General features: G+C 40.7%; 1 protein-coding gene across 5 annotated transcripts in view; it reads left to right on the top strand.

Annotated features, from left to right (window-relative positions):
* The window catches only part of CTTN (cortactin), a 41,507-nt gene that overhangs the window by 11,629 nt on the left and 6,923 nt on the right, over window positions 1-22,955 (top strand). For all 5 annotated transcript variants that reach the window (XR_006281838.1, XM_038406280.2, XM_043515720.1 and 2 more), the window contains 10 exons: window positions 1,062-1,135; window positions 3,535-3,664; window positions 9,037-9,147; window positions 9,871-9,925; window positions 10,857-10,967; window positions 11,939-12,049; window positions 12,730-12,840; window positions 15,105-15,160; window positions 16,451-16,520; window positions 20,885-21,033. Coding sequence is in view for 4 of the 5 variants with exons in the window: in XM_038406280.2 (XP_038262208.1) it covers window positions 1,062-1,135; window positions 3,535-3,664; window positions 9,037-9,147; window positions 9,871-9,925; window positions 10,857-10,967; window positions 11,939-12,049; window positions 12,730-12,840; window positions 15,105-15,160; window positions 16,451-16,520; window positions 20,885-21,033 (978 nt within the window). In the remaining variant the exon portion in view is untranslated. The remainder of the gene's footprint in view (window positions 1-1,061; window positions 1,136-3,534; window positions 3,665-9,036; window positions 9,148-9,870; window positions 9,926-10,856; window positions 10,968-11,938; window positions 12,050-12,729; window positions 12,841-15,104; window positions 15,161-16,450; window positions 16,521-20,884; window positions 21,034-22,955) is intronic.

Here is a 22,955-nt window from a genome sequence, read left to right on the forward strand (position 1 = left end):
AGAGTTAACACGTTGTTAATGTAGCCTCATACTCTACAAGGCAGCACAGATGGAGGGAGGGGAGACAGCATGGCAGAGAGGGAGAGATGCACATTGCCCCTTTAAGTACTCTGACCGCACTCTAAGTTCATTCCCTTTTAAACTAGATCAGGAAGTTGAGACAGCAGCTGCTGCCTACAAGCTCCCTGTCCTGAGCCCTGTCCTGCCCTGCCCTATGGAGATAGGGTAAGCAGGGTGCAGGAGTAGGGGAGGAACATTAGCATGCCCCCCCACCCCACCAGCAAGCAGGAGATTCCAGGGAGCAACTCCAAGGCAGAGGGCAGGAGCAGCACATGGCAGTGGGGGGAGGGACAACTGAACTGCCGGGCAATTGATAGCCTGCTGGGCGGCTGCCGCACAGGGAACTTAGGGGAGTGGGGAGCTGACAGGAAGGCTGCCGATCCACCCTGGTTCCAAGCCCTCACCAGCTAGCTCCAACAGGCTGCTCTTTCTGCAAGCAGTGGACAAAGCAGGCGGCTGCCAAGCAAGTTATAAGGGAGCATTGTGCAACTTTAAACAAGCATGTTCTCTAATTGATCAGCAACAAAACAATGTTAACCAGAACAACTTTAAGTGAGGAGTTATGTATGATTCTCAAACTTTATTATTTAAGCACTGATGATGCTATATGATGGTTCCTGCTCTGAAGAGCTATATCTAAGCAAGATGTGCAGAGTAGATGGAAAATATTTGGCAGCCTGTACGAGAGAATAAGTAGTATCCTTTTGTGTGCGTGTGATTGATTAAATTGCTTTATTTAGCTGGGCATTGAAGGAAAAAGAGAAGGGTTTAAATGAAGACTTTGTAATGATTTTGAACTGGGAGTATGTTCTATGCATTGGTGATGACAGAGAAGACAGGGAGGTGGTTGTAGTAGAAACAGGTGAATGTGGCAATGAGGTTGTTAACTAATCTTTCTTGTTTCAGTGGCATGAGAGAATCTTAAGGCCTTCAAAGTGCTGAAACTCTGAAATCTTGGGTTAAAGTATAATAGTTTTTAACTTATTACATGTCTTTGACAGAATGATGTGAGTGAGAAAGAACAGCGCTGGGGTGCTAAAACTGTGCAAGGATCTGGACATCAAGAACACATCAAGTAAACTAGCTCTTCTTCTTGATTCCTTTGTGACTGTTAATGTAGGCAATTTTTGATAAGTTCAGATCCTTAGTAACTTACATCCTGATGGATAAAATACAAGAGAGTCTATAGAGCATTGGTTACACAAATCCTTTCCAAAGTTGCTAGTCCTTTATGGCTCCCAGGATCTCTAGTTGTAAAATAAGATAAGAATTGATGTTACAGTGTTTTCTTCACTGGAAACATGATTCTTCTTGCCTCCTTTGTGACTGCAGGCACCTAAAAAAGTCTTGCTCTCTGTCTACAGGTTTTACAATTGCTCTTCGTAATATTCACAATTACACACTGATGCTCAGCTGTGAAAAGGTATATCACCATATGACGGACATTTTTGAGGCAGGTAGTACACATAGCTCCATTTCCTGGGGATAGATTTAGGCCCTATATTCCTAGAATTGGCTTAAAAAATTGTCAGCCTAACTTCTAAAAATTCTGGCATGCCAAAATATATTGTAACAATATTTTAGCCTCAATCAGAAAGGAAAATGCATGTGTCACAATGGACCATCAGCTCATGAGCTTGTTTAAATGGTAAGGTGCCTTTACAACCAAATTCTCAATCTCATACTTTTTAACAAGGCATGCTTGAAATTTTAGTCTCAAAACTGACTTCTGCTTTTGAAAGCTAAAGAGTGTTCTAGCTGTTCCTTCTATCATACATATTCATAGGGCACTAGTCACTGTAGTATGTAGGTGCCCATTGTTTGCTGAAGGAGTAAAAGGTCACAATTGCTGAAAATAGGAAATTACTGAAGTATATGACATTTTTAATAGTTAAATGGCCTACTTTGAGCAGAAAACATCTGCTCGATGTGCAGCAGTAGTGAAAAAAGCTAACAGTGTTTGGAGCCATTAGGAAAGGGATAGGTCGTAAGACAGAAAATATCATAACGCCACTATATAAATACATGCTATGCCCACACATTGAATACTGCATACAGTTCTGGTTGCCTCATCTCAGAAAACTGGAATTGGAAAAGGTACAGAGAAGAACAACAAAAGTGGGGTATGGAACAGCTTCCATGTGAGGAGAGAATAAAAAGACTGGGACCATTCATCTTGGCAAAGAGATGACTAAGGAAGGGCAGTATGACAGGGGTCTCTACAATCATGACTGGTGTGGAGAAAGTGAATTAGGAAGTGTTGTTTACCCCTTCACATAACACAAGAATCAGAGGTCACTCAATTAAATTAATAGGCAGCAGGTTTAAGAGAAACAAAAGGAAATACACCTTCATAAAATGCACAGACAGCTTGGGGAACTCATTGCCGGGGATGTTGTGAAGGCCAGAACTATAACTATTAGCTAAGATGATAAGCGATGCAACCTCATGGTCTGGGTGTCCTAAGCCTCTAACTGACTGAAGCTGGGAGTGGACAGCAGGGGGTGGATCACTTGATAATTGTCCTGTTCTGTTCATTCCCTTTGAAGCGTCTGGCACTGGCCACTGTTGGAAGACCAGATACAGGGCTAGATGGACTGTTGGTCTGACCCAGTACAGCCATTCTTGTGTAATTTAGGGATCAGTTTTACTCTCTGGAGTACATTGCTGATATTTACAGGCTAAATATACAGCAATTATGCTTCAGGCAGCTTTAAACTCATCTGAGAAGTGTCAAACACAGATCATTGGTTTTCCCCCTACATCCAGCCTCTTTTCCTATTTCCAGAGAGAGAGAGCTTGGCGGAGGGGAAAGGAAATCAACCTACTTTCAATTCCTCCTTGTTTTATATTAGAATAATGTCCAAAAGCCTCAACTGGAATTAGGACCCCATTGCAGTAGGTATTGTACAAATGCACTGGAAAAGATGGTCCCTGCTTACAGTCTGTTTTTTCCCCTCTCTCCTCCCACAAAAAAACCCCACATTAGGGGAGAACTAACAAGAAAGGGATGAGGAGGGGAAGAGAGAATGCTACAGTGATGAGGGTCATATAAATACCTAGATAGGGTAAACTAACAAAAATCATATTTGGTAATTAGGTAATCAACCGTTCAGGGTTAATATCAAATAGCAAACTACTCTTCCCTGTTCTAGCCCAACTGCAGGATGGTAGATCTTAAAATGAAGGGTTCTGGATTTTTTAGTTTTTAAAAACAGATTTCACAATGAAATGAATGTCAAAGTTTTTAAAACCAGACTTGAAGTGCTTGGTGTACGGAAGGGTTAAAAAAAATAAAATAATGAAATACATATAGTACACTTCCCAGCATTTATCTTCTAATCCTAAAGTTAAGATCAGGTTTTTGGGTGCAATATTAGCATATCAAGTAGAAAGTCTTGTCTCTGAGGAAGTCTTAATGTTAACCATATTTACAAAATTTATTATGTAACTTCCGGATTCTCTGTTTTAAAGCATTCACCAACTGAGAGAGAATGTGTTCCAAGAACACCAGAGCCTCAAGGAGAAAGAGCTTGAAACAGGACCAAAAGCTTCCCGTGGCTATGGAGGGAAGTTTGGTGTGGAACAAGACCGTATGGATAAAGTAAGTGTAAAATGTCTTCTCAGGAGATGTATTGCGGATGGGTCTGGTAATGCAAGCCTTACTCACCTAAGTAAATGCCATTGTAGTCAGTGGGATGGGATTATTTTTGTGAATTAGGTGTGTCTATATAAAAGTTTTGCTGATTTAATTATATCAGTACAGTAAAAGTTGCAAACTCCCTAATATATATGCAGTTATATCTGTATAAAAGTGTTCATACTGCTATAGATTATTCCAGTTTGGGAATCAAAATAACTTATGGCAGTATAAACCATCTTTATAACTGTGTTTGCTCTAGGGCTTTTGCTGATATAACTGTCAGCAAAATTATCACACCACTAACGCTAGTTATACTTGTAAAAACTTTCTGTAGATCTAGGCTCTGTGTGATCAGGTCCTGTGTCTCATTTTACTCAAGGGAGTTAATGAGTCATCTGTGAGTGACAAAGGGAAGCCTTTTTGAGAACTGATGCATTGGTTCTCCACACCTCCTCCTAGTCTTGTGATTTTTAGACCTGGTCTGCTTGCTCATGTCATGTGCTCATTAGTAAGGCTAAGATTTAGTCATGGGTAATTTTAGTAAAAATCATGGACTGGTCACAGGCAATAAACAAAAATTCATAGCCCTGTGGTCTTTCTCCTCCTGTAAATATGTAGGTTTCTAAAGATACTCTTCTAAATTAAGAAAGCACCTAGATACGAATAAATCCATTTTCTATTTCATTTGCTGCATCAATTCTTTGTGTACTTGAGACTGCCTAAGAATGAATAAATATATATATTTATATTTTCTTGAATTAAAAGCTAGCTCTCACTTCAAAAAAGCATGAAAAAATGAGCAGCGAGAAATAACCCAGATACCCAGAAAATGGCTTTGTGTTTTAGGCAGATTGCAACTATCATCTTTGAAATATAAACTATTGAGTCAATGTTTAAAACTGCTGTCAACATCAGTGGAAAGTATAAATACTAATGATCCTTAGGTTTTTTTTAAAATAACTGCATGCTTACTGATGGTATTAACATTAAAAGGTGCTGACCAGAAGTTGTTCTAGTTGCTCATCTGCCCCCATTAGTTATCCAACTTGTAATATTATTGCAGCACAATACTGTACTATAAGAAAATTAGAGCTAAAATATTGAGGCCTAAATAAGATTACATTTTAGTTTCTTGCTTAACTAACTTTGTGGGTACCTAGCAAGATGGCTTCCAAGATACTCGATTACCTGTTAAGCAAATCCAACAGATTTTGGTTTGTTTGTAGGCAGGGCCCTATTGTTTCACAGAAATTTGCTATATAACCCTCTGTACCCTTAAAACAGGCTAACACAAATCAATGGAGAACTGGGGTAAAAGAATTATTGGATTAAGTTATTAAGTGTACCTTGTGAACTCCAAGCTCTCTCATGCTGGCTACTTATACCTCCCCTCATCCATTTAGGATTCTAACTGAATGCATTAAATAAACAAATGCTAAGACTGCTTCTAAGTGGATGGGGTGAGGGGGAACAGAGTTAATAACAAATATTGCAGATACTGCTGTATTTGTAACACTTAACTTTTTGTAAAAGAACAAAATTTTAACTGTCTGGATGTCTGCCCCATCAGTATTCATGATGGTACAAACAGATCTTTAAAATGATACCATACAATACCATACAAATTATTTATCCTTTAAAAGATCAGTCCTTTCCTTTCCAAGAGCATCTACCTAGTTCTTCACTGCAGACGAAATCCTGTTTCCTTTTAACTCAATGGGAGCTTAACCATTGACCTCAGTGGGCCAGGATTTTGCCCTGAAGTCTAAATGTCATAAGTTTGATGTGGACCTAACTGATCACTTGCATAACTGCATGGGTCAGAGCTCCAGGATTAATTAAAATCTACCAGAGTACTGCTTCACCACAGGTTTCCAGGGGAGCCAGGTTTTTTTAAATCAATCTTTTGAATATTTTAAATATACAGAGATACATCTTTGAGTACTTGACACTTGGTATTTATGAAATAGGAAGAGATGCTTTCCATTCTGATGTGGTGCCATGGAAGAAGATAAAACTGATAGTGTACAGATTTAATTAGTTGAATTTGATAAAGCAGGAAGAAAAACATGTAGCTAAACATACAGCTTAAGACTTTCAAAACAGTGCAGTGGGATTTAGCCACCGATCTTCAACAAAGTTATTGAAAGATGTGTGAATAAATTATCTGCACTGCTTTGAACATTTTTTTTCCATCCCCTAAAAAAAACATTAATGTCACTGAAAACTGGCCACCACACGTTATCAACAAGCTACATGAAAGGGACATACTGGGTTGGTCAGAATTATAAAGAAGAGTCTAACCTACATATAAATCAGAGTTGACATGCAGAATTTGGCAACATCTTTATTATACTCAGATTAATACTTTCCACATTTAGTAAGTGGACAATTGCTTCAGAATATTATGTTCAGCAGAGCTTCACCTCTCTATGTTTTGAGAATATAATTCTTTGCAGCTGGAGGTACTTTCAAAACTCACCTTTTTGCTTAGCTAGCCAAGGCTTCTAGTGACCTTGTGCTCATTTAAAAAAGAGTCCAGTTTTTTGTTTTATGCCAGTATTGAACTGCTCATTTCACAAGGATTTCAACTTGGGACACTCCTGTTAGTGGCTCTCTGAATCAGCAGCAAACTTCCCAAAGCAAGGCTGATTGCAAAATGCAGTCTATTGGATTCTGGGATGGGCTGTGCATGTCTCATTTTTGTATTGTATTATCGGTCATCTTGACTCATGGAAGCAGCTTGGGTAAGTGTTAAGAAATGTATATGTGTTTCAATGATAACATGTTCCCGTACAATTTTCAGGCCAGTTGTTCGAACGCTTCTCTGGACTGAGTAGATGGTAGAAGTTTGAGCCCAGGTGACTCATTTTAATAAGATATTCGAGAATTCCAGTATGGAACTCCACCTAATATCTTCCTATTGAATGTCTTTTATCAGGGATGGTCAGTTGGGTTTAAAATTCCAGTGTACTCCATATATGGTTGCCAGAGATATTAAAGCAATACTGTTTTCTACTGAGAAAGATGCTGATTTGGGAATCAAGGTTTTTAGTATTTTTTGCGTATCCCAGTAGGCTGAGAATGAAAAATAAGCATTCCTCAATGGCCAAATGTTCAGTGCAGGTTGTTCTCAAAACCATCAAAAACTCAAGCACAAGTATTATATAGCTGCCAGGGTTCAGGTGATATAAGGATATGTTCACTTGAATCAAAAACAATTGTCTACCTGCCCCCCACTCATCTACAGATCCATGGGTACAGAGGGGCCTGATGCAGCGGAACCATTGCCATTCCACTGCATTGGACAATATGCTGTGAGCCAGAGCTAGAGATCTATGCCGCAAAACTCAGCTTCTCAATCTTTGGCAGAGACATGTGCAGCAGACCTTTCATTTGTGGAGAGGAGCTGTGGAAGGGATGTGGCAGCAGCTCCAGCCATTAGATTGGACTAATAATCACGGAGCCTTCTCGCTCAGCATAGGCACACTTGTTACGTTTTCCAGTGTCTGTCCAAATTATTCAGTTTGGACACGGAGTGCAGGGTTTGGGGGTTATACTAGTACTATATTAGTGCAAATTTGAAGCTTTATCAGTAGCTATAGTAAGATGCACTTTCTAGTGTGTAATTTCATACCATCTTGTCTTATTTGAAGATTGCTCGCGGCTCCTTTGTAATTCAATGTGACATAATTGTACTTTAAGATGTTATGCCTGGCTCATGTTCCAGTGACTGATTGGAACAGAAGGGAGGGGGAAAAAAACATTAAGCCATGAAATGGTCATGAAACGAGGCTTTGGAAAAGCTGTTGACTGATAAGAGATGTAATGTGCTTTGTACTGTCACTTGCCATTTTGTACTGTATAACAGTGATAACTTGAAAAGCAAATGGTGGGGAAGTGGTAAGAGTCATCTCTTTATTCTGATATAGACTTTGGGAAAGAAAGAACGTCTAGCAGCTTCCTGTAGCATACTTAACTAAAATATTCATGTAAATGATAGCCCTAGCCAGAAGTTGTTTATAGCCATAACTCTAGTTTTTTGTACCATAAAACAGAAATGTGCCAATGATCATGGGAACCACTTATATTAGTTTTAATGTTTACTCCAGTAATCAAATACCTTTCAACAATTAGCTGCCTACTTTTCTACTGCAATGGAAATTATTTTGATTTTACTACGGTGATCACCATTAGTCTTTTAGCAGATATCTGTTCTCTGTTTTGAAATTGTCTGCTTGCAAAGACAGGAATTTGTGATAACTGTGTGGTGTTTGTAAATAGAGTCGGATTACTTTCCTCTCTCTCTGGTTTAAAAAATTCCTTGCCAAAGTGTAATGAAGTGATTGTGCAATAAAGTGAAATAAGGATAGCGTTCCTAGAAACATATTTTGTTGTTCAAGTTGCATGGGGCTCAAATAGTAAACTACTGATCTGAGGCAGCTAATGACATTTGACTAGAATTAACATAGTATATGAGAGAGTACATTTTCTATCTGTGTAACTTTTGGATCAATGAATGGTGTTATCTTCCAGAACTGTCATTCCTGTTTTCCTAAATTAATGATTACTTTTTAGGTTATGAGAATTCTTGGTTTTTGTTTTTGTTTGTTTTTGTTTTTTAATTTAATACCACATCATAGCCTATATTAGAATAATTTTCTTGCTATCCAATGATAAATTTAATGTCTGGTGGATGTGAATGCTGCATTAAGTCTAGGCAGCCTTTGATGTTAGCCTTTTGCTTTAAACTTGCAGAATTCTACGAAGTTTCTTTTGTCCAATAAATATCTTGTGTTTAAGTTTGTAGTGATAATTTTCCTAATGTGTATGGTCGAGAGCTGCATACACCATTATCGCTCCTTGTATTTTATTGGAAGTGAGGGCTCCCTTGGATCATGGCAATAGGATTTGATTCAATATCTTTCCTTTTACCACCTCTGTAGTTTATAAATTTAATTTATAAATTCTGAGTAAAAAAACACACACACACCAAGTATACAGTCAGTGCTGTCAGACTCTTTCCTGGGATTTTGATCACTTTCTTTCCTAGGACTATATTGAGAACTTGGTTACACAATCCTACAGATTCTTATTCCTATGAGAAAACTTTACGTGGGTATTTTGTAGAATTGGACCCTTAACATGCATGGCTTTCACTGTGCAACTGCTACTGATGCTGACAAGTTGCATGTCTAAAGAGCCACATAAATTATAAACAGGCCTCTAGGTGGTGTACTCTCAAACCTTTTGTTTTTTGACTTACTAAGTGTAGTGTGTTACCATTTTTGTTAGATGCAGTAATCCATTTTTGGATTTCTAACTTCTTTCAGTCAGCTGTTGGCCATGAATATCAATCTAAGCTTTCTAAACACTGCTCCCAAGTGGACTCAGTAAGAGGTTTTGGAGGCAAGTTTGGAGTACAAATGGATAGAGTTGACCAGGTAAGTAATTTCCTACAGTACTGCAGTTACTTACAGCAGTTGCGTTCATCAGTTTATATAGGGTATTGGTTTTATCACGCTAAAAACTGCTACTGCTAGGTGTAAACATCACCGTCCCTCATTTTTAGCGCTGCACTCTGTGCATATCAGTAAATTGGCTTTGGATATTATGGATATTAATACTTTCTTAAGAAGCAAAAATTCTTCCCCACAATTAAGTTGGAGGATGGCCCGATTTCAAAGAAAAGATTAAAAAACTTGCCAGTTAGCCAGGCTACATATGTTTATGTGAACGGAAAGATGAACACTAGGTAGTGAAGGAATTTAGCATAGTTTGGGGTGCCTAGCAAACTGAACCACTAGGCTGACTATCAAAATGGGGAAACTTTCCAAGACTGGTACAATAACCTCCCTCTGAAAGTGGTGGAAGCTCCATTGTACTGAATCACTAAACCTGGCAAGACCCTAATGTACTTCAGGGAACAATCTGCTTTGGCAGTGGCTGAGAAAGATAGCTTAATGGATCTGTTCCTCTCTAATGTTTTGAGGATTTTGGCCCAGAAATCTAAATGGACACTTATGCTCCAGAACCAAGAGGCTTAGAGCATCACTTAAGCTCTGATTTCTTTTATGCAGAGTATTTTTCTGTTGAAGCAGACTATTGTGCTACTAATGTCGGCCTTTTTTTTAGAAATGCTTATAACTGTATTATTTCTCCTACAGTCTGCTGTGGGTTTTGAATACCAGGGGAAAACAGAGAAACATGCCTCTCAAAAAGGTAGAGTGTTGAGGTGAATGTGTGTGAATGTGACTCTACTATAATAGCTTGTATATGAAACTGTTGAGGAAACACTGTTTGTAAGGTGCCTAGCACAATGGGGCCTCAACCTGCATTGTCAGCTATCCAGTTATTCTGTGACCAAAATGATTACTACTTTCTTTAGTAAGTGGACTCAAAAAATACTCGGTTGGCCTTAACAAAATGAAATACTCTGTTTGTCTTCAAGGGTCTGACTTGTCCTTTGTTCCCCACCCCCAAAATATTTTAGACTGGGTTCCCTGGAGAGGTCACTGCTCCCTAGATTTCAGCCACCTGTCCCTGATGAAGATAAACCCCAAAGGGCAGCTTTAACTTATGGCAGTTCCCACAAGGACTATGTGCTAGTGGAGAATGGGGCATAGCAGAGCCTTGCTGTTCTGTGCCCCTTCCTTCTCCTTGCAGTGATGATCTTCACCCCAAGCCCTCTCCTGCCTACGTGACAGGAAGTGGAGGGGTAAGATCATACTAATCTTTTAAAAAATGCTAGAAATCAAAATAAAAGTATAGGCTTGCATTTAATCTCTTGCTGGTGGGAAGGGGATTTTAATATGGTTAATATTAATGGAATAAATGATTCCTGTGTTTTGGACAACTATCAATGAAAGAGCAGACTAAATCCTAGCGGAACCCATGAATGGTTCCACTAGCTTAATTCAAACACAAAATTACCTTAGGCAGAAGTTTTACAAATAGAGAACACTGACACATACATGTGATATCATGAGCCGTAATACTATGCTAAACTCTGCTTGTTGTGTTTGTACGTTTTATTTTGTGAGCTAGTAGCTATTTTGAAACTGAGATATTATGCTGGATTTCTGCATTGCAACATTGACTATGACACATGGTGAGTTCATTTGTTTGATTGTGCTTTGTTCTCTGGACTCAGATTACTCAAGTGGTTTTGGTGGTAAATATGGAGTGCAGGCCGACAGAGTAGACAAGAGTGCAGTGGGCTTCGATTACCAGGGTAAAACAGAGAAGCATGAATCTCAGAAAGGTTAGTCAACATACATGTTTTTGTTCTATTTTTGATGTGATGCAGGTGCATTTACCAGGAACAGTCTTGTAAAATATTTCATTTTGGTAAATATTGACAGTTTTTTTTGTATCATTATGTATACTAGATAAGTCATAAAGGTTACTGAAAACTTTGTCTTCTTGAAGGAGAACTTTAAACCATATACTTTAGTTTAACTAACACAAAGAGAGGTCAAGTTTCAATTATATTGTAACCAGAGCTGATCAACAACCTTTTTGCAAAAAAAAACTTCGGCAACTTAGAAATTTTTTGACCAATCTAATTTTAAAACCTTAAATGCTCAAGTACAGCTGTGAGGTATTTCTAACAAAATCACCTGATAGTTAAAATATAAATTTTACTAATATGAAGGTAACACTTAGGGATTTCTAGAGTTAATATAGTGTTGTTGTAGCTGGTCAAAAAAAGTTTGTTTGTTTGTTTGTTTGTTTGTTTGTTTGTTTGTTTGTTTGTTTGTTTAAAAAAAAGTTTCGAAATTTTTCAGGAAACAAAGGGACACCTATTTTTCTCAAAATCTTCCCATTTTCTGACCAGTGCTAAATAATGTATTTGCATCACATTATTACGTGAAGTAATAAAAAAGGCAACCATACTGCTCTTGATGTATCCTTAGAATTCCATTGTAATTTTACTGTTTCAATGCCTAGTTATAACTGAACTCTTTGAAAGATTAAAGTTGCTCACATCGTTCAGTGCTTTGGCTAGCTTTTACACTGCTGTTTTTGTTTTCTCCTGCTTAAGGGGAAAATGTTAGGTGATACATTCTGAAGAATTTAAAAATTAATATCGTGGATCTAAATTAGCCAGGGATGTCAGTATTCTTCTAATACATAATTTAAAACAAGTGGCTATGGTTAAAGCAGTCTTGTCTTAATAGTGTCTTATTACTGTACATTTGTAAATAAAACTGTGTTTACTCCTGTCTCAAGATTATTCCAGAGGCTTTGGTGGTAAATATGGAGTTGACAAGGACAAAGTGGACAAAAGTGCAGTTGGCTTTGAATATCAAGGCAAAACGGAGAAACACGAATCACAGAAAGGTTTTTATTAAACTTTATTAAATAAAAGTATGCATGGGTTGAGTCTAACACTCTTAAGTAAGGGTGAGAATTTCAAAGCTGGGAAGTATACTGTTAAAATATCAGCATTCTTGCCAGTGAGACTTTTTTTAAACTAGAAAGTATGTAATTGCAAAATCCATCCCCAATCTTGCAATCTGATACATATGGGAGGACTTTGATACGCATGTGGAGTTTCACAGACATCAATAGGACATGCTGGTCTTCAGATGCAGATCAGATTGCATGACTGGGACCTTTGTAACTAATAAACAGCAATAATAATAATATCTGGATAAAGAACCATATCATAATATGTTTTTTGGTAGTGTAGAGATGGTGTGCTGCATGCATCAGAATTGTCCTTCTCTTACCTGCCATGTAGCTATTCTGTGAACGTTGAGACGCTTACTACAGGGTAAATCAGAGTATAGTGTGGGTGGACTATTCTGCACTTTCTGACTTACATTAGTTTTTCGGATAGCTGTGTTTCCAATTCCCCACTGGGGAGATGACTTGGCAGGGGGAAATGGACCATGAAAATAATTCAGTACCATTAATGAAATACTATGGGATAAAGTCCCATCTATAATATCACTATTTTGTTCAAAATGTTATCTGTAACAATCACACTAATGGCTTGTGGAATTTTATATACATAGATTATGTAAAAGGATTTGGAGGCAAGTTTGGTGTACAGACAGACAGACAGGACAAATGTGCACTTGGCTGGGATCATCAAGAGAAAGTGCAACTGCACGAATCCCAGAAAGGTATATTTGAGTCAAACTTCTTAACTACACTTTTAACATACTTCTGGTTCATGTTATAGTTTATTTTCTCTGCAGCTCTGGTAAAACTGTTTCATAGTAACATTATAGTTGCTTCTCCATGTTTGAATTGTTACTGTGTTGCAGTTGGTGGAATGTCTTTACAACCCTTTAACAAATCATGACTGGTATTGAGAGCCACTGAAAATATTGATTCAGAGTGCCCGGAGATAGCTTGGATTCTTGATTTTTTTTTTCAGTGAAATTCTGGAAGCCAGCCTGTCAGAATTGACTCCTATCTTATGTAAACTGCCAGTTCATATACATGGACAAATCCTGCTCACTGTACTCCAACTATTTTCCTCTTCTTTGCCCTGTCTCCCCTCCCACACCTGCAGGAGGTAGAAACTCAGCATCAGAGATACTGACCTCTTCCTTCTCACCCAGATTTTCATGGCCTCCATGAAGATGGGAAGGTCTGCAGCCATAGTCTTTTCCATAGTGGATCAGTCTGTGCTGCCCCCATGCTGAAAGGGGATCTCATCTTCCCTTTGCCACTTCCTGTGGTATTTCCTGTGAGAAGGGATGATCTGTGCCCTCATCTTAGCACCCTATATCAAAATGGCTGTGCCAGAACAGCTATCAATGAATGGAACAGTTCTGAACACAGATTTTTTTTTCCCCTGCAGAGCAGTAGCAAGAATATTCCTTATTTTTGACGATGCCAAATAGGAGTAACTTTAGGATTTTTTCCTCCTGATCTGTATTCCTTTCGAGGCAGGGCTATAAAGTACAAACGGCGATGGTATCTGTGAAATAAACTTAATTTGCTCCTAAATGTTGTCCTACTCGCATATTTTTCTTTTGAGTACATATGAATACACACACAATCTGATCATGAACATATTTTAATATCCGAGTGCATGTTTACAGTATAAGCAGTTGTGCAGAGAAGTGTTGTCTGCAGTATAGGAAGAGCTGCAAAATATAGCTAAGAACATGGAATTGTCTCTCTGATATTCCTGTTAATATTAAGTGGATCTGGCCTCTTCCTAATCCCAAGTGGAATTGTTCACATTCTGAATATACGCTTAAAAATGAGTGTTCAGATTCTTCTAAAAGTACTCCTGATTCATGAGAATTACTGCTGACGGTTATGTTTTTTTAATGTTTCTAACTAAATTTATCTATTCCTTTTCCCCTCCCTTATTACATGTGGCTTTTTCAGATTATAAGAGTGGTTTTGGAGGGAAATTTGGTGTTCAAACAGAGGCAGGACCCATCTGCTGTGGGGTTTGAATACAAGGAGAAACTAGCGAAGCATGAGTCTCAACAAGGCACAGTGTCCAGTTGTAACTTTCCTAGTGCAGTCACTTCTAACACAGACTTAAATAGTCATGTAAAAAGACTGATGTGTGCCATAAGTAATCTAAAGAAGACATTCTCTTAAATTTCTATCCCCATGTTATCTAGCAACATCAGGCTATTTCCTTAAACATGATCTCATAACAAGCCTATATTAAGAATATGGGTTCATAAAATTCCAAATGCTGCAGCTAATAAAATAGAAACAGATTTCCAATATTTAGTTCATGGCTCTACACCAGCATTCGATCACACCAGCTTAAAAGTCCAAATGTAACCCTTTGCCTTAGTTGAAATACACCTCTACCCTGATATAACACGAATTTGGATATAACGCGGCAAAGCAGCACTCTGGGGAGCAGGGCTGCGCGCTCCAGTGGATCAGCATGTCAGCATGTCTACTGACACACTGCTCTGAGCGGTGGGTTAAGAGTGCCAGGCCGGGGCCAAGGGGTTGGATAAGGGGCAGAGGGTCTCAGGGGGGCAGTCAGGGGACAGGGAGTAGGGGGGGTTGGATGGTTCGGAGGTTCTGGGCTTTGGGGCGGTCAGGGGACGGGGGCGTTGGATAGAGCATAGGAGTCACGGGGGGCCTCTCGGGGTGGGGGTGTGGATAAGGGTCGGGGCAGTCAGGGGACAGGGAGCAGGGGGGGTTGGGTAGGGGGTGGGGTCCGGGGGTGATTAGGGATAGGCGCGTCTCTGGAGGGGGCAGTCGGGACAAGGAGCTGGGGAGCTTCTGTAGATAGATATGTTTATATATATTCTGATTTGCATCAAAAACAAGTTGCATTTTCTTTCGAATTCTGCATGTAGCTGCTTTTTGAAATGGCCATTTGCATTTAACGGACCTTAAAAAAGGGAAAAGATTAAACCTGCTTACTGTGACCTCTTTATTCTGTTTTTAGATTATTCAAAAGGGTTTGGTGGAAAGTATGGAGTACAGAAGGATCGAATGGATAAGGTAAATTGTTTGAAATGATCATGAATTCAGTAGTCTGGCTATTGGTTTAAAATTCCACCATTATTAGTGAGGCTGGATTTGAAGTGCTCTGATCTCTATACTTGTATCCTACTTAGGGAATTCTCCTCTCCAATTCTTTATGTTATATTGTGCCTTTCATCTGAGGATCTCAAAGCATTTTACAAAGGTGATTATTATCCCCATTATATACAGGGAGGAAATTAAAACACAGGACTTAAGTGATAGTGAAATTCCCACTCAGAGAGGAGCAGAATTAAAAAATATAACCCTGAAATCTAGCTGGCCAGTCTTCTCTTCTAACCACCAGACAGTACCTCATCTTACACCTTGTGAATGTCCTCTCAACTAATTAAAAATAGTTGCCTCTGTGTTTACCACATTTGTCCATTTATAATTTAAAGGGATGTTGCTATGTTTCATCATCCTGCTGCAGTAAATAGCACACCAAACTGTTTGAATAGTCATTTACCCACTTCACAAACTAAAAGTAGCTCTGTCTAATACACCCCAGATAGAATTTCATCAGAACCCACAACTCTAACTTTAGTCTTTTATGTAAACTTCCAAAAATATTGCTTTATTTCACAAGTTTAAAAGATGAAGGTCTGTATACAGATTTGCTTACCACACTAAATAAACTATCTGTTAACTTACAGAGGTATCAAAGCTTCAAACTCTTCTACTTTATCAATGTATTGTCTTACCCATGATTCCAAACATCAGGAAATCTTTAACTTAGGGAACTCTTTCATTTATTTAGTTATTTTTATTGCTTGATTTAAACATCTATCTCAAAACTACCTCTCTGTTTAGGGTTTGCTTTTAGTTATTTTTTATGTTTTAGGCTGGATGTTTTATCTTGGTAGAAACCCTTCTGTTATACAGACTGAAAGATTTTGTATTCAGAACAACAAGCATTCAGTAATTTCCCTGTCTCCTACTCTTATGACTCATCAATATATAAATGAGATTAATCAGTAATAAAATTAGTGTTAATAGGAATATAGTGTGACGTGTCTCTGAATGAAGGTTAACCCTAAATAGTTTGGTTTATTGAAAGAATTAATTCCCTTTTTCATGTTTTAGGCCCAAAAATGTAGTGGGCTTTAAAAATAATAATAATAATAAACCTTGGAGGTAGGAGTCCTGATTCAGAATGTTGCAGCAGAAGATCATGCAGGTGTGTGCTGCCTTGTTTACTGAATGAGCATGTGATGAGAGAACTGGTGCTGCTTTGTGTAGTAGTTGATACTTTCTCATTACTGGTAGAATGCATCAACTTTTGAAGATATTGAGAAACTGTCATCAACTTATCAGAAGACCAAGCCAGTAGAAGCTGGTAAGATTATATTCTTGATTACAGAATCCCTTTTTTTATGTTTCTCTCATGGGCTGTAGAAGGTGGGTCACCTTACTCTGGCACCCCTAAGGTTACTTCACCCCCTTTGGTACCAATGAATAAGAATCCAAGCTTTCTTTTTGTGACCTTGGCAGGTCAGTAGCACCCCCATATGCCTTATTTTACTCATTCACCATAGAGTCTCCTCTCTTGAGTGACAGGTAACACTCATTCCCCCACTCAGTATTAACATTTGAGTCCAAATTAGAGTTGCATTTAAACAATACATTGTTTCTTTGTGAGAGAGTAAAAACAGTACCAAGAACTAAAAAGCATCTCCTTGATTCTCTCACAGGCTGAGACTATGCTAAGCTTTTCTAGAATGGGCTAGAGAACTTAGGCTTTGTCTACATGAGAAAATTGTACTGATTAAATTAGTTTAGAAATGGACTTAATTAAATTCAGTGCAACATCTTGTGTAGATATTCTGTTTCAGTTTGAAAGTCATTTATATCAACGTAGGTTATGTTGACTAAGTTTGGTTTCTAAACTGACTTAAACCAGCACAACTTTCTCATCTAGACAGTGCCTTACAAAGATCAAAGGTAAGTAATGTTGATATTGCATGTCATTTCATGTTAGCTAATTGCTTTTCTCCTTCCCCCTCTCCAAATCTTCTGGAAGGCTGTCTAGGAGAGCCTTTCTTTCTCTCTAAAGAACGCACTTTCTTGCATAGAAATATTGGTCTGAATAAATATTGACTGGCTTTACTTAGCAATCTTATTTGCTTTCCACAAACACTGGGTTGAGTTAATTTTAGTTCTCAAAGTGCCACAAATACCATTACTCCTGAAGGAATTCTGCACCAAAAGTTTAAAAATTCGGCATACGATATTTTAAAATTCTACAAAATTCTGCACATTTTATTTGTCAAAATAACACAATATAACCACACCATTTTCAATTATTTGCTGACAAGTATTTTGAAATAAATTACAAAAATAATTGAAAATGATGTGATTATGTTGTTTTATTGTGTTATTTTGACAAATAAAATGTGCAGAATTTTTAATTTTTGGTGCAGAATTCCCTCAAGAGTACCAGGGTTCTATGTGGTGCAATCTGGATGCAGACAGCTTGGTGGGACACGTGTGTGTGTGTGTGTGTGTGTGTGTGTAATCTGGATGCACAGGAGCTTGGGGGGGGGGTCTGGGTGCAGGGGGAATGGGACTCCGCAGGGGAGTCCAGGTGAAAGTGGTTAGGGTACAGCGGGGCAGGGTCTGGGTGTGGGGGAATCAGTGGGAGATCTGGGTGCTGGGAGAGTGGGGATTGGTGGGGTGGGGGTCAAGGTGCAGCTGGTTGGGGCTTAGTGGGGTGAAGGTCTGGGAGTGGGGGGCTCCTGATGCAGGGAGTGAGGCTTGGGGGGATTTGGGGTGGGTTCGGGGGCAGGGGGGACCCTGATGCAAGGGGTGAGGCTGAGGAGCAATGGGGCCAGGAAGTGGCGGAGAAGGTCGCTTTATGGGAAGCCACTACCCCTGTCCACCCAACCCCTGTGCATCTGGACCCGCCAGCACCCAACCCCCCCCCACCCCGCCCATGGCACCTCACCCCTCCGCCCCGCACCCAGAACCTCCACCCCACAGAGCCTCACCCCCTGCACCCAACCCCCTCCTCCCACAGTGCAGAGCTTCCTGCAGTTGAGGGAGGTTTCTGGAGGTTCATTTGATCCAGCCCCAGCTGCTCGGTGAGGGGGCAGGGAGGAACTCAGTCTCCATTTCCCCCCCCCCCCCCCCCCCCCGTAGTGACTTACCTCTCCTGGGCTGCTTCAGGTGCCCAAATAGATGCACCTGCACTGCCAGGGAGGGGTGAATGAGCACTAGTGCAGCCTCGCTTTGCTCCCCCACAGAAACCATTTTTCTGTGGGGGGACACGTTACTGAGCAAGCACAGTGGTGCAGAATTCCCCAGGAATAATTAAATACACTCACACCAGAATTGTTTGCACAGCCACCTTGACAGCACTCCAAGTAGGGAACAAACAGAACATTGTGACTAAAGGGTCCAGTTGCACTAGGCAAAATTCACCCCTGTGCAGTGGGCCAGAACAAAGGCTTTGCACTGCCTGAGTCCTACTAAAGTCCTCAGAAGTCTCTGGGCCTGATCCTGAAAGCCTGTTGTGCACCTGGAACACCCATTAAATGAAAACAGAGGTGGTTTGCGGGACTGAGCCTTATGCTTTGAATGAATCTTGGAACAGGGAATATTTCTTTTCCTTCACATGTTAGGGGAGGGAGAAGAAAGGGCAGAGGAATGTGGTTAAGATGTATTTTGACTATTGGCAATGTAGCTGCTGAGATACCATGTCTGGGCTGTGTCTTCCTCCCTGTCTGTCTGCCAAGACTTTGAAGTATGACAAAAAGCTAAGTGCTGAACCAAGTTGTTGCAGAAGAAGGGCTTGTAGTAACTGAGCTTAAAGAATCTTAAGACCTGATACTTAGATGTAAACAGCTCTCCTAAAAAGCTTTAGTACTGATGCTACTATACTTCCGTGTCAGATCTCTTTAGTGAAATCTGCCTTTTTTTTTTTTTTAATCATTGTTAGCATATGTTTGGGGTGGCAAGGGAACAAATCGCACTTCAGCTCTCAAAAACGCATTGAATTTATACCAAGAGGATGTTGCTACCACAGTGTATGTCTGTTAATTGGCCAAAAGATACGAAGTTCTACACTCAACTCAGTGGCACTTGTTAGTATGTCTGTAATACAGTAACTTTGGAATGCCACATCCCAGGAATCTTAAGTTCCTCCTGCTACTACTTATATCAGGGGAGGGCAAACTACAGTCTGCGAGCCGGATCTGGCCCCTCAGGGCTTTCAGTCCGGCCCATGGGATTGCCAGCCTGTGGCACAGCGGGGCTCAGGCAGGCTGCCTGCCTGCCCTGCGCCACTCCCGGAAGCGGCCGACACCATGTCCCTGCAGCCCCTAGTGTAGTAGGGTGGGGGGCAGCGCGGCAGAGGTCTCCATGCGCTGCCCTCGCCTGCAGGCACTGCCCCCCGTGGCTCCCATTGGCTGGGAATGGGGAACCACAGTCAGTGGGAGCTTCGGGGGTGGTATCCGCAGATGAGGGCAGCATGCGGCAGAGCTGCTTTCCACCCCCAGGAACCGCTGCCGAACATGCTGGTCGCTTCCGGGAGCAGTGCGGGGCCAGGGCAGGCAGGAAGCCTGCCTTAGCCCCGCTGCGTACCGCTGCCACCGCGGAGCCACTCGAGGTAAGCAGCACCGGGCTGCACCCCGCACCCCTTCTGCACCCACTCCCCAACCTCCTACCCTGAGCCCTCTGCTGCACCCCAATCCCTTTCCCTGAGCCCCCTCCCACACCACTTTCTGTAACCCCTGCCCTGAGCCCCAACCCCCTGCCCTGAGCCTCCTGCTGCACCCCACCCCCTTGCCCTGAGCCCCTTCCTGCATACTACATCCCCTCCCACACCCCACACTCCTTCCCAAATCCCTGCCCCAGCCCTACATTCATGGCCCTGCATATAATTTCCCCACCCAGATGTGGCCCTTGGGCCAAAAAGTTTGCCCACCCCTGATCTGCATGTATCAGAGGCAGCAGCTCTACTTGCTGCGTGGGGAGAGTGTAGCCTGGACTCTAACAGAAATAAGAAAAGAGCCTAGCAGAAAGGATTTGGGGACAGGAAGCACAACGGTTCAGAGAAATGGGGCTGCACTGGTGAGGGGAGCAGGGGAGTGACCAGGTGGCAGGAGGAAGCCGTGACCTGGAAAGGACTTAGGGCCAGTGAGGAAGCAGGCACCTGGAGGTAGGAAGTGGAGCAGACTTGTCAATTTGGGGGAGCAGGAACCCACAATGGGATGGAGAGTAGGGGTGATGAGGAAAGCAGGAATTGGGTGGGTTCGCATGGAAGTGGGGACCCAGAGTCAGAGGAAATGGAGATGGGGAAGGAAAAATGGGGCCCTCAGAGAGGGGAATGGGTGAGATGGGGAAATGGGGACCTGACAGGGGTATGGTGGGGGAAATGATGACCTGGCAGGACCCTGAGCCCCTGCCTTGGTGGGTGAGAGAGGAATGGGATCCAATGGTATGAGGGAGTGGAACATGGGGGACACAGAGCCCCTGCCATGAGGTAAGGATAGGGGACTTGCAGGGATTCCCATCAATAGAGATGGATGGCACACGGAGCCCTTATGAAGTGTGTTTTCCCCCACTATGAAATCTGGCTGTAAACTGACTCCAGTATGGAGAGACCTTGCAGAGATTCTGTCCAAGTAGAACACTTTTTTTTTTTTTCTGGTTTTTAATTTTGATCTTAATTTTTTTTTTTAAATATTTGTAATGTTACAGTGAATAATAAAACAAGCAACATCCGAGCTAACTTTGAAAATCTAGCCAAGGAACAGGAACAGGAAGACAGAAGGAAAGCAGAAGCTGAGAGAGCGCAAAGAATGGCCCAGGAGAAACAAGAACAGGAGGAGGCGAGAAGGAAACTAGAAGTCAGTAAGCTTCAGAGCCCTTCTGGGCAAACTCTGGTGGTTTCTGAGTGTGGAGTAGGAGAGGAGAAGGGTATATCCTCTAGAAAACACGCTCCTTTCTTTCTCTTGCTAGACTTGGACATTTAAGTATCCTGGTGCTAGCACTTCATCTGGGAGCCAGGGCCCCTTTCTAGCAAACTGCACCTCCAGACACACAGCTGGACTCCCACAAGAGCTATAAAAGTAACTTCTGAGTAGCGAATGGAATCCTAGAACTGGAAATGGAGATAATGTTGCTTAACCTCGACATGCTTCATAGAACATAGTGATGCTGGAAATGTGAACGGTTTTTAATTTTGAATAACGAAGTTCTACTTAGTAATCATGACTGTCCCCTATTAATGAGACTAGATGGTTTGAGTGTTAGCAATAAATGTTCTTTCACATTGAGGTCACTGGCTGAAATCCAGGCAAGGTTGGTAGGTGCCATTCCTGGAAAATGAGTTGGTGATCTCAGTCTTGTCTCTTAGGGGACAGGGTGCCATGTTACACATATAACGATCCTTGTTAACAATTTCAACAGACACCAAGGATTGAATGGGTTTAGAGAATGAACTACCATCTCATCTCTGTGGGGTATTGTGCGTTAGGCTGAGGGAACCTTGCACAGTTTCCCATAGACTGAGGTCATCTGTCTCCAAGATGGTCAGTCCAGCCCTTCATAGATTTAAAACATCTAAAAATTAGTGTGTTACATTCTGTGTGGAAGAGAGATTTAAAATACCACAAAATAAATTCATTTATTATTACATAACCCAAGCTATGTCTAAACAAAGAAACATACAACTAGTATACATATAGTCAAATACAATAATAGCAGACAGGCTCATTAATTTACAGTTGAACAACTGATTTTTTGCAGCATAGGTTTCATAGGGCATGAATGCGAATTCTCCCACTCCTGTGTCTCCAATCAGAGGGTGATCTCTCCATCTAGACTGCTTCAGCTAATTACCTCACTGCTTTTGTTGGTTACATGAGATTTGTTTTGTTTTCCCTCTCATGCTCCTTTTACTTCTAGTTAGGACGGTGTTCAGGAAACTTTTCTTTAAATGCTGTGTTGAATCAGCCAGTTTCTATCGATTGTTAGTCTCAAATGCTGGAAGTTGCTTTCTCTTCCAAGCTTCATGTAGAGCAATTTATGGTGGCAGAAATCCAGCTCTGGGCTGCTTGGCAAGACCATATTTTAAGCATCTTAAATGTTATATGGAAAAGCAATTACAGTGTTGGCATCTAAACTACAGTCTGAGAAGAACATAGCCATTTTAAAGAACACATAATTCAATCTGTACTTAGATATTTGAGGCTGCTAACTTAAATTGAAGGTATCTAATGCTATCTTTAAACAGAGAATTTCACTTATTTTACACTTGTACCAATTTAATGTAGTATAATGCTTGGCACTTTTCCAGTGCTTTTCATCCAAAGAACATAAAGCCTTTTTCAAAGGTGGATGGATATCAGTGTCTCCACTTCATTTTTAGAGGTAAGGAAACCGAGGCACTCAGTTTAAATAGCTTACCCAAAATCACACGGTCAGTGGCAGAGCTAGGACTGGGAATCTGTGAAACCTTTCTTTTGGGTTACACTGCAAGAAGTCTATCTAATACTACAAAATATTATGTATTAAATAATAATTACAGAACTTAAAGATGAACTGTAAACAATTTTTTTTGCCATTATTTTGCTTCTTAGTAATGCATAAAGAACATCTCTAACTTTTCTCAACTTTTTTTTCTGCTTGCTTGCTTCATCTACACATCATACATTTCAGATCTTGGATTCCCTATTGCTATAGAACTGCCTGAGAAGACTCTCCAAGATACTAAAACCTGAGCAATTGCAAAGAAAGAGGAGACTTATTCACACTGGGACAGATTTTC

Source organism: Dermochelys coriacea, chromosome 6 (genome assembly GCF_009764565.3).
Source record: "Dermochelys coriacea isolate rDerCor1 chromosome 6, rDerCor1.pri.v4, whole genome shotgun sequence".
Taxonomy (NCBI): domain Eukaryota; kingdom Metazoa; phylum Chordata; order Testudines; family Dermochelyidae; genus Dermochelys; species Dermochelys coriacea.